The sequence below is a fragment of the Heptranchias perlo genome, chromosome 9 (assembly GCF_035084215.1).
Source record: "Heptranchias perlo isolate sHepPer1 chromosome 9, sHepPer1.hap1, whole genome shotgun sequence".
Taxonomy (NCBI): Eukaryota; Metazoa; Chordata; class Chondrichthyes; order Hexanchiformes; family Hexanchidae; genus Heptranchias; species Heptranchias perlo.
Window position 1 is genome coordinate 36,573,448 of NC_090333.1, and position 12,315 is coordinate 36,585,762.

Here is a 12,315-nt window from a genome sequence, read left to right on the forward strand (position 1 = left end):
GCTTCAATGGCAAAATTACAATGCTCCCCTTTTTATATAGCTGGTTCTACTGAATGATGTGGGATGAATAGATAATGCCAGGAATATGGCTGAGATTCGACTTGGTAGTTCAGTATTGACAACCTGCTAAAAATAAAAATTGTTTAATTTTACAACATTTGAATATTTTAATTTTAAATATTGGATCCATTACTAGTGATTTTTATTCTAAGCTGCATTAAGTCTAAGTGACCATATTGATGATTGCATTGTATGCACTTTAGAAGGGTCATGGAGTGTTTATTTGCAGCAGACTATTGCTTACAAGTTTTATTCTTCTGATTGCTCCTTTTAAGCCAGTGCCAATATATGTTATCTTTGTATTCTTAGTAAAGTTGTTTTCCAAATTATTTTCCCTTCCTCTTTCCCCAATTAATTTTCTAGGTGCTGACTTGAAGGAACGTGCTAAAATGAGTAATATAGAGGCTGGCCACTTTGTTCACAAGCTGCGAAGTTTAATGAGCAATATAGGCAAGTACAAAGAAATTAAGCAATCTATATTTCCGTAATGGTATTTTCAAGCAATGCTTTTTTTTAAACAAAGTAGCATTTGCTGTCAGTTGTTTTTAAGCCCAGAGGCTTTTGTGTAATGTACAGTTCATTCCATGAAGGCAGGACATTTGGAGACTCATAATACAATCAAGGAGAGTCAATATGGTTTTATGAAGGGGAAATCGTGTCTGACGAATTTATTAGAGTTCTTCGTGGAAGTAACGGGCAGGGTGGATAAAGGGGAACCAATGGATGCAGTATATTTGGATTTCCAAAAGGCATTCGATAAGGTGCCACATAAAAGGTTACTGCACAAGATAAGAGCTCATGGTGTTGGGGTAATATATTGGCATGGATAGAGGATTGGTTAACTAACAGAAAACAAAGAATTGGGATAAAAGGGTCATTTTCAAAATGGCAATCTGTAACTAGTGGGGTGCCGCAGGGCTCAGTGCTGGGGCCTGAACTATTTACAATATATATCAGTGACTTGGATGAAGGAACAGAGTGGCCAAATTTGCTGATGATACAAAGATAGGTGGAAAAGCAAGTTGCGAGGAGGACACAAAGTGTCTGCAAAGAGATACTGACAGGTTAAGCGAATGGGCAGAAATTTGGCAGATGGAATATAATGTGGGAAAATGTGAAGTCATCCACTTTGGGAGGAAAAATAAAAAAGCAAAATATTATTCGAATGGAGAAATACTACAAAATGCTGCGGTACAGAGGGATCTGGGTGTCCTTGTACATGAAACACAAAAAGTCAACATACAAGTGCAGCAGGTAATCCGGAAGGCAAATGGAATATTGGCCTTTATTTCTAGGGGGATGGAGTATAAAAGCAGGGAAGTCATGTTACAACTGTACAGGGTGCTGGTGAGACCACACCTGGAGTACTGCGTACAGTTCTGGTGCCCTTATTTAAGGAAGGACATACTTGCATTGGAGGCAGTTCAGAGAAGATTCATTAGGTCAATTCCGGGTATGGAAGGGTTCTCGTATGAGGAAAGATTGAACAGGTTGGGTCTATACTCATTGGAGTTTAGAAGAATAAGAGGAGATCTTATTGAAACATATAAGATGCTGAGAGGATGTTACCTCTCATGGGGGAATCTAAAACTAGGGGGCATAGTCTCAGAATAAGGGGTTGCCCGTTTAAGATGGAAATGAAGAGGAATTTCTTCTCCCAGAGGGTCGTGAATCTTTGGAATTTTTTACCCCAAAAAGCTGTGGAGGCTGAGTCATTGAATACATTCAAGGCTGAGTTAGACAAATTTTTGATCAGGAAGGGAGTCAAAGGATATGGGGAAAAGGTGGGAAAGTGGAGTTGAGGTAAAAATCAGATCAGCCATGATCTCATTAAATGGCGGAGCAGGCTCGAAGGGCCAAATGGCCTACTCCTGCTCCTATCTCTTATGGGTTTCACCATATCTACTTTGTGTAATGCACTATGTTGCTAAGTAGCTCAAATCAGTCTCCATTTCAGCAGGAGGCTCCATGGTTTAATTTTATTCTAATTTGCTAAACATGAAATCCTGATGATTTCTCATTGAACATAATAGACCAAATAATAACGACAACAGGGAAGAGAATAAAAAACTGCAAAGAGAAGAAAATCATCACCAGAAAAATCTTTTGATTTTTGCATTTTTCAAATGCATTATCTTTGCATAATCCTGAAAATGTGGACTTGGAGCTGTGCCGATGAGCAGTATGGCAGCTCACCTCATTTCAAAATCATGGATTGAGTCATTAGGTTCAGTATAAACCACCTAGTGTGGATTAGAGTCACCAGATCAAGTAGTAGCTACCCTTCCCTGAAGGATGTCAATGTACCAATTGGATTTTTAATGATCTAGTAGTTTTCAACCTTTTTTTTGGTGATAAGCCACAAATTACCTGATTTATTGAGGGATTTGGACTGATGACTTACAGATTGCGAAGCTATTACTATAACCACTACACTATCATACCGAAGTATTGGTGTGGCCACCTTTCCCTAACTCTTCTACCAATGCTCAGTGTCCATTTTTGTCTTTCTGAAGCACCTTTTTAGTGTTTTGCTGTGTCGAAGGCGCTATATAAACTCGATTCCTTGTGCAACAAGCTTTGTACTTTTGTTCTAAAGATTAAGGTTGTATATCCTATACAGAATTTTGAAGTCAATGGAAAGTAAAATCTGATGGGGTGTAAAAAGGGTGGCCAATTTGATCCACTCAGTTTCCAGCTGGATGGATTAGGTTAAAATGACTCGTGCTCACTGCTGGCCCCGTGGAAGGCCTCCTTCCTCCCCGTCCAATCTGCTGGCGGGCTCAGCAAGAGAGATGGCCAATTTCACATCCTCCCATTACCAGCAAGCTGCAGCAGGGTGCCTGCAGCTTGCCAGCAGCAAGCTAATAAGGCCTGGGCCTCATGCTGGCATGAACAGGCGGGCAGAGTGGTCACTGCACAGCCCCCTTCGGGCACTGCCTGAAAATCTTCCCCAATAACTGGCATTCTGTGTTTTCAAGATTGTTTTGCTCTTGCATTGCTCAGTTGCCTGTGTTACATGAGGCCGATTTTTAAAAAAAATTCTCCATTTCTGGCCTCAAGGAATGCCCATTTCCTGGGTGCAAAGGTCAGGAAAAGGGGTATGGAGAACCGTTTTATCAGGTCTTCGCACACTTTATTCTGTCCCAGATCTCGTGGGGCTTCTCCTGTGCCTGTAATAAACACAGGTCCAGCATATTCATACAAACAAGGCGGGAGGAAGCATTCCTAGCTCTTCCACCTCAATTTCTCGTGTGTGTGACCCCTAGGTGGTGGAGGGCTGTATCTGGACCCTCCTCAGATTGGAGAGTCTGAGGGGGCCAGTCACAAGTTGAAGACTGGCCCGAAAGTGAGTGGGCCTTTATTTTTGAATTACAAGGTATTTCCCTTCTAGTTCAATGAAAGGCCCTAAGACTTTCAAGCAGGTCCAATCCTTTTTCTGGTTCTGATACCCAGCACAAGACCCTGCCGGGGGTGACCAGGCCACGTTAATGGTGCAGTCGGCTTGGACAGTCATAATGTACTTAGGCCTCAAATTGCCTGTCCAGCACTGGGACAGAGAGGTCTAGGAAAGGAGGCCCATATCTATTGCCCATATAATTTTGTAAAAAATTAGAAGAAACTGTTGAACTATCCCCTTTCTATTATTCTGTTTATGACCCTGGGTAAGACATGTTAGAACAGGATTTTCTTTGAGGGAAAAATATTTTTAAAAGTATTGTCACTCATTTGTTATTTGTCATATGGTTATTGTGGCAGTGGAAAGGCTGTCTCATCACTTGCCCATTGAGATTGCTTTAAAGGGATACACAGGCCAGTGTCATTGAGATTTTTCAGTTACGTTGTTCCCATGGAACAATCACCATGACCAAAAACCATAGAAATACAATCATGTTTAAGGGGATTAATGAGCCATTATTAGCTAAACAAAGTTGCTGAACCCTACCCCCACTGAGCCTGCCTTTATCAGAATTGGTCCAAGGCCTGTCAATCAAAGAAGGACTGATCAGATTGGTCATGTGATTAGCAGTAGCTATTAAGCCAGGTTGATAGATGGTCATGTGATTCTTGGCCAATGAGATTGCTAGAAATTGTAGTTGGAAGGGCTATATCTGATCACTTGGCTATTGAGATTGTTTCTGATATTGTACAGATTAATTTTTAATATTTTTCTTTCAAGTCTTAATGTTGTGATTTTTTTTTAAAGCATCCCTGCCTATGCCCACCATTGCTGCAATAGATGGGTATGCTCTTGGTGGTGGTCTGGAGCTAGCATTGGCATGTGATCTTCGTGTTGCAGGTAGGGTCAAACTATGTCATATTTGCCTATCTAAATACCTCATCTAGAGTGAGATCTTACAGGTAGAAAGAACAAGATTGGTTTCAAACCCATTAAAATATGCAGAGTTCAGTATATAATTAAGAATGTCTTACAAGACTGCTCTACAAAAATTGAGATTTGGTGAGATGACTGGTAGGTTTGAGCCATTACTTCAGTACTGTAACCTATCTGGGTTATGAGTTTTGTAAGTTCTTAAGGCAACTTTTTACAGGGGTATCTCCATTCCTCTGCTCCTTAGTGTCCCACTCTGAATCAATTGAGAATGAGGCAAAGACTGAAAATGGTCATCTTTAACAGTGTTCCTTTGTCTGTGGGAATTCTTGTAACTTATATGGGAACACGCAGATAAAATTGAGCTGGATGGATCCTGGTGTTCCACTCATTAGCTGTAATGATCTTAGAACGTGCACATTACAAGGTATGTGAAACAAGTAATTGGATATGTGCACAACTAATTGAATATGTGCAGTTGTAAACTTGAAAATTACTTGTACAATAAAAACTTAGTAAACAGCAGCCAACATGGGTTCAGAACAAGATCTGCTTGCCCAATCTCCATGATTTCTTGGAGAAAGTGACAACCCAAGTGGACCCTGCAAAACCCTATGACATGTTGTACCTAGACTTCCAGAAGGCATTTGATAATGTTCCACACAAAAGACTATTAGTTAAAGCTCAAAGCTGTGGGAATCAGGATAAATCTCAGATAAGGATAAGAAATTGGCTGAAGGGTAGAAAACAATGGGTACTTGTTATAGGAGTAATGTCGAGGGGAGGAAGAGGGAGGGGAGAATTCAATGCAGTGCCCCAGGACACTCTATTGGGACCACTACTAGTTCTAATTTACATCATTGACTTTGACTCAGAAATTCAATTTTTATGGTCATCAACACATGGAATAGACTACTGGATAGAGCAGTGAAATTATTTATGAACCAATTAGATGCTGCAGTGTTAGAACTTTAGGGCCATTCTGGATGGATGAACTAAGAATGGACTTCCTCATTCCTAATGCGATCCTACATAAGAAATAGGAGGGGTAGGCCTTAAGGCTCCTCGAGCCTGTCCGCCATTCAATATGATCATGGCTGATCTTCTACCTCAAATCCACTCTCCCACCCTATCCCCATATCTTTGATTCCCTTAGTGTCCAAATATCCATCGATTTCAGTCTTGAATATACTCAACGACTCAGCATCCACAGCCCTCTGGGGTAGAGAATTCCAAAGATTCACTACCCTCTGAGTGAAGAAATGTTTCCTCATCTCGGTACTAAATGGCCGACCCCTTATCTTGAAACTGTGACCCCTAGTTCTAGACTCTCCAGCCAGAGGAAACAGCCTCTCAGCATTTACCCAGTCAAGCCCTCTAAGAATTTTATCCATTTCAATGAGATCACCTCTCATTCTTCTAAACTCCAGAGAATACTCCATTGTACTCAATTTCTCCTCATTGGACAACCTTCTCATCCCACAAATCAATCTAGTGAACCTTTGTTGCACCCTTTCTAGGGCAAGTGTATCCTTCCTTAGGTGGGGAGACCAAAACTGTACACAGTACTCCGGGTGTGGTCTCACCAGAGCCCTATATAATTGCTGCATGACCTCCTTACTCTTATACTCCAACCCCATTGCAATAAAAACTAACATACCATTTGCCTTCCTAATTACGTGCTGTACCTGCATGTCAACCTTCTGTGATTCGTGTACAAGGACACCCAAATCCCTCTGAACACCAACATTTTAGTCTCTTACCTTTTAAAAAAAAAAATTCTGCTTTTCTATTCTTCCTACCACCAAAATGGATTATTTCACATTTCCCCACATCATACTCCATCTGCCACCTTCTTGCCCACTCACTTAACCTGTCCATATCCCCTTGCAGTCTCTCTGCATCCTCCTCACAGCTTACTTTCCCACCTAGCTTTGTATCATCAGCAATCTTGGATACATTACACTCGGTCCCCTCATCTAAGTCATTGATATATATTGTAAACAGCTGAGGCCCAAGCACTGATCCTTGCGGCACCCCACTAGTTACAACCCGCCAATCCGAAAATGACCCGTTTATTCCTACTCTCTGTTTTCTGTCCGTTAACCAATCCTCAGTTCATGCTAATATGTTACCCCCCAATCCCATGAGACTTTTTCTTGTGTAACAACCTCTTGTGTGGCACCTTATTGAATGCCTTTTCAAAATCCTCCAGGTATCAGTAAGCTAGCAACTTTTTTTGGAAGGGACCCATTGCAGGAGTGAGACATGTGCATTAATGAGGTTCAGCAGTCTAAATTGGGCATAATTATTGTACACTAGTTGATTTCCTGTGACATTACTCACTGACTAAATAAATTGTTTCTTGTTTCCTATTAATGTCTCTCTGCTTGACTGCCATTCACTGATTCTTTGTGCCACAGTCGTTTTCTCTCTGTATGCATCTTGCACATTTTTGTTTCCGTCAGTTTTCTATGATTGTTCCCTCTCGTTTTCTCGCTCTCTCTGTTCTTTCGCTCGTTCTCCTTCTCATTGCTATTGTATAGAACTTCATTTCTTATGTTCTTATCAGGATAAGCCGTCAGCCATTTAGGACTGAGATGAGGAGGAATTTCTTCACTCATAGGGTTGTGAATCTTTGGAATTCTCTACCCCAGAGGGCTGAGATACACAAATTTTTGGACTCTAGGGGAATCAAGGGATATGGAGATTGGGCAGGAAAGTGAAGTTGGGGTCAAAGATCAGCCATGATCTGATTGAATGGTGGAGCAGGCTCGAGGGGCCGTATGGCCTACTCCTGCTCCTATTAACTTGTGTTCTTATGTATAAAAAATGTTGATCTTGTTGTCCACCAGCATATTACGTTATTTTAAATGGCTTATGCCTCTTAATATTTAGCTGACGTGATCCAGAGCAGTTACTTATTGCCGTCACTTTTCTTAATTTTAGCATCTTCTGCCAAAATGGGTCTTATTGAAGTTACCAGAGGTCTTCTTCCGGGTGCTGGTGAGCTACTTTCACTACTATATAAAATGAAAGGCTTGCAGTGGAGTTGATCATGTTTGAAGACTGGGACTATTCTTGCATTTCAAATAATGAAAAAAGTCAGTGACTAACCCCATTTAATATAATTACCAGGAGGGCCAATAATGCAGACATTTTAAATGATCCTTTTACTCAGGCTGCATGTAGTACATTTTCAAAATCTGTGTCTCCTAATTGTAGACATATGAAAAAAGTATTTCTAACATTGTGATTCTAGTATTAGAATATATACTTCACTCTATAGGGATGATTTGAATTAATGGTTTAAATAAGATCCCATGCTGAACTTCACAACTTTTGGCAAAGCTCTGCCCTGAGTGTGCACCTCATCCACATAAAATTCTGTGTGACTGCTCCATGGTTTAGCATATTGCTTAAAGCTCTTTAAGTTGTTGGTAAACTGTAGTTTTTTTTTGGCAATGAGCATTTCTCTACTTCTGCACTTAACATTTTGCATAGCTATTTTCCCTGTGCATTTTTTTTTGTTTTGCTAAGACCTTCAGTTTGTTATGCAAGGCTTTCTTGCAGTTTTTGCAATTGCTGCTACATTACAAGCTGCAGCCGTGTTGGGAGAATGGGAATTCCTTTGAGTGATCTCATTGTGCTGCAAAAATTAGATGAACAATTTCATCTTCAGGTTCAACACCACCTCTGGTTGTATGTTCACTGCCATCAGTACCCAAGGGCTTGTATTTATAAATCGCACTGCTTCTATCAGAGGAGACCTATATTTGCTGTCTCTGCAGTGGCAGCAACTGAACTATTCCATCTGCTCCAGGCTGACTTTGCAGACAAATTCAAGGACTGGGATAGCTCCTGCTGTGGTTGAGAAGGTCACAATGACATTAAACTTATATGCAACAAGATCCTTCCAGGCCTCTGCAGAAACATCTGCCAGGAAAGCCAGTCTGCAGTTTGTGACAAATGTTTGCCAGGGAAACCACCCTAATAGCTTTCCAAGTAGAAAAGAGTCACCATCTGCAGAAGGCACAGAATTTTTAATGGCTGGCCGACTTCCCAAGAGCTCAGGGTGTTTTAGATGGAACCCATATAGTCATCAGGGTTTCACAGATCAACCATAACTCATAGATGAATAAGTTATGCCACTCCATAAATGTTTAGATGGTTTCTGACCACAGGAACTTCATTCTGCATGTTGGTGTCCGTTTTGCTTTTATTATGCAGCAACCTACTGTCCTCAGGTCCCAAGGGAATGAGTGAATGAATGAATGGATGGATGGCTGTTAGGAGAGCACGGCCCATAAATTCAGACACGCAGTGCCTGTTTTTCGGGCGCTAACTGGCCTACTAGATAAGGTGGTTAAAAAGGCATACGGGATACTTTAATAGCCAAGGTATAGAATATAAGAGCAGGGAGGTTATGCTAGAACTGTATAAAACACTAGTTAGGCCACAGCTTGAGTACTGCTTACAGTTCTGGTCATCACATTACAGGAAAGATGTGATTGCACTGGAGAGGGTACAGAGGAGATTTATAAGGATGTTGCCGGGACTGGAGAATTTTAGCTATGAGGAAAGATTGGATAGGCTGGGGTTGTTTTCTTTGGAATGGAGGAGGCTGAGGGGAGATTTAATTGAGGTGTACAAAATTATGAGGGGCCTAGATAGAGTGGGCAAGAGGGACCTATTTCCCTTAACAGAGGGGTCAATAACCAGGGGGACATAGATTTAAAGTAATTTGTAGAAAGACTAGAGAGAAGCTGAGGAGAAATTTTTTCACCCAGAGGGTTGTAGGGGTCTGGAACTCACTGCCTGAAAGGCTAGTAGAGGCAGAAAACCTCAACTCATTTAAAAAGTACTTGGATATGCACTTGATGTGCCGTAACCTACAAGGCTATGGACCGAGTGCTGGAAAGTGGGATTAGGCTGGATAGCTCTTTTTTTGGCCAGCACAGACCCGATGGGCCGAATGGCCTCCAGTGCCATAAATTTCTATGATTCACCACTTCCTTTGGGCTCGTCCTTTTCCCCTCTTTCCACTTTCTGGTCCTTCTTTGCCTGTTCACCAATAGCTCTTTTCACCTGAGAGGGATAACTTAAACTTTCCTGCAAGGAATTGACTCGGGAAGGGAGAAAAATTAAAATAAATTTAAATAAAACTTACCTGCAGCACCACCTAGAGAAACAGTCCTTGAAGATCGAGTTTAGAAGCACAGAAGTGCCACCTAGTGTTGAGAGGACTGAAAAGTAAGTATAATGGTAAGTTTAAAAATAATCATTGGGTGTTACACCAAGGCATGACAAATCTGCGGCGCAGGAAGTGCTGCTAGACATACGTTTTAATATATTATATAGTTAGATAGGAGTTACATATTACCACACGCTTCCTCCAACTGTGAAAAACTGGAATTGTAAGGGTTAGCAAATGAAATTTAAGTGTAATCACATTATTAATCTAAACTGTTGTAATTAATGCCAACTTTTTATTTCTGTTCTCAAGGTGGTAGCCAGCGGCTGCCTCGAGTTGTGGGAATTGGCATGGCGAAGGAACTTATTTTCACTGGTCGACAGATAGACGGCGAGCGAGCAGTATCCATAGGTCTAGTGAATGATGCTGTGATTCAAAATGACTTGGGGGATGCAGCTTACCAAAAGGCCCTGGCTCTGGCCAAAGAGATTCTTCCACAGGTTTGTAATAAACTATGTGTGTTAATAAAGTCAACGAAGGCTTTGTCAGTTTTTTTGTGGTACAAACACCCATGGCAAACTTGTAACTAGAGTGAATAGCTAAATGGACAGTTGAGTGTATCCTATACTGCTATCATCTTGCAGCAAAGGAGCTTGGTCATTCTACAGCTGCTTCAGCTGAAGGTGACCCTACCAAATAGATCATCTATATTTGTGTTACCCACATAAGTGTACAATTGTGTTAATGTATGGTGAGAGTTGTTGGTAATAAATTATTGTAAGATAGCGCAATTTCTGCCTGTAAATACCTGAACATTGTGTCATTCAAAGTGAAAGATTTTTTTTCTGATTACTCTTATTTAAAGGGTCCAGTAGCTCTAAGGATGGCAAAGCAGGCGATGAACAGAGGCATTGAGGTAATGTGCTGGATGAATCATGTAGAATGTGAATAAGATCAATATATCAATAAGAATGAATCAAAAAATGCTGCACCACAGCCCAAGACCCTGGCAAAACCTTGGACTTGCCTTGATGCCAGTAGGTGGCCACCAAGCCACTTTCTGCCTTAAATCGGTGAGCAGCTGATCAGCAGCATTCAAATGAGCCCAGACAGTTAAAACCTGCCAAGCTTCAGACGTAAACTTCCACGTTGGATTACTATCCGCTCAGGGATAACTCCATCTGGGAGTTAAAATTGGCCCTTAAATATCACTGAGGGGGTGTTTTTCTTTCTAATTTATTTTTAATTCAATACTAGAAAACATGTAGAAGTTCCTTTGCTGGTGCAGTGGATAAATGCACTAGCCAGTGTGGTGCAAAGCCGTACAGAATATGGTCCCAAGTTTGATCCCTGATTCATGCAGTTAGCTGATCTCAGTTGTGCAGCAGTAAGGGATTTACAATTGGTTTCAATGCGCCCAGGTTAAGGAGGACGAACTTTTAAAAAATATATATATAATTAGCCTGGTTCCTGCTCCTGCTGCAAAGTGCTGAGAACAAGATTGGACTCGCCTATAAAGTCAAAGGGGGTGATTTTTAAACCCCAAGAACGGGTGGGTTGGGGTTGAAAATAGTTTTTTTTGGGTCGCAACCGCAAAATTTTCAGACTTTGCATTCCCAATCGGAAGCCTGAACTTCTGCACGCCGATGTTAAACCCGGAAATAAAGCCGGGTTGCGGTCATAACCCAAAAAAACAACTATTTTCAACTCCCACCTGCCCCCAACCCACCCATTCTTGGGGTTTAAAATCACCCCCAAAGAAGCTGCTGACACTTCTAAGCTAAACATGTTCAATGACCTTTTGAGGTACTGGAGGGCTGCTGCCATCACCTCTTCCTCCCCATGAGCCAGTGCCTTCAGGAATGAAAAAGAAGTGTAGTTTCATTTCTTTTTTGAAAGGTAAGTGACAGTTTCCTTGGTGAAATAGCTGTATCAATCAGACTCCTTTTTCCAGTTATGTGACAGTGTTCACAGTTAATTTACATGATGTTTTACTGACAAACCAAGTATTTCAGCCTTTGTGTGCCCCCACCCCGGGAGAAACAAAACTACAAGTTGTATTTTTTTAAGAAAAAAAAGGGAGGAAATTGAACATGCAATATTCACGAGTATATGGGTTAAGCCTACTAGAAGAACATGTCAAGGCATGAAATATCTGGTTGACCAACTTACTTGGTCTTAAACTCTAGAACTACCTTCCCCACAAGTGAACTGGCTGAATCAAGCAATTCTAACCTTTTTTAAGGCTTGTGTAGTATAGGCTAAGGTTATGAATAGGTTACAGGGGCTATGATAAAGTTGATCAGGTAACAAGGACTATCCTGATATTAATTGTTGACACTTTTGGCAAAATCGAGGCAAGAAAGAACTCCCATTTTTATATAGTGACTTTCACATCCTCATAACACGTCACAACAAATACATTTTTTTTGGAGTTTTGTCACTGTCTGTAGGCAAACACAGCAGTCACTTTGTGCACAGAAGGGTCCTGCAAATGAGATAAATGACCAATTAATCTGTTTTGGTGGTGGTTGAGGGATGAATGTTGACCATGGCACTGAAAAATCTCCCTGCTTTGACTAGTGCCATGGGATCTTTAATGTCCACCTGAACAGGCAGACAAGGACTCTGTTTAATGCCTCTGCTGAAATATAGCAGCACTTCTCTTGCACTGCACTGACGTATCAGCCTATTGTATGCTCATGTTCTGGAGTGGAGCTCCATACAA

At 41.2% G+C, this 12,315-nt stretch overlaps 1 protein-coding gene across 4 annotated transcripts in view; it reads left to right on the forward strand.

Annotated features, from left to right (window-relative positions):
• echdc2 (enoyl CoA hydratase domain containing 2) overlaps nucleotides 1-12,315 on the forward strand; it is a 48,327-nt gene that overhangs the window by 34,364 nt on the left and 1,648 nt on the right. For all 4 annotated transcript variants that reach the window (XM_067990187.1, XM_067990188.1, XM_067990186.1 and 1 more), the window contains 5 exons: nucleotides 424-510; nucleotides 4,268-4,360; nucleotides 7,343-7,399; nucleotides 9,900-10,087; nucleotides 10,453-10,503. In XM_067990187.1, coding sequence (XP_067846288.1) covers nucleotides 424-510; nucleotides 4,268-4,360; nucleotides 7,343-7,399; nucleotides 9,900-10,087; nucleotides 10,453-10,503 — 476 coding nt within the window. The remainder of the gene's footprint in view (nucleotides 1-423; nucleotides 511-4,267; nucleotides 4,361-7,342; nucleotides 7,400-9,899; nucleotides 10,088-10,452; nucleotides 10,504-12,315) is intronic.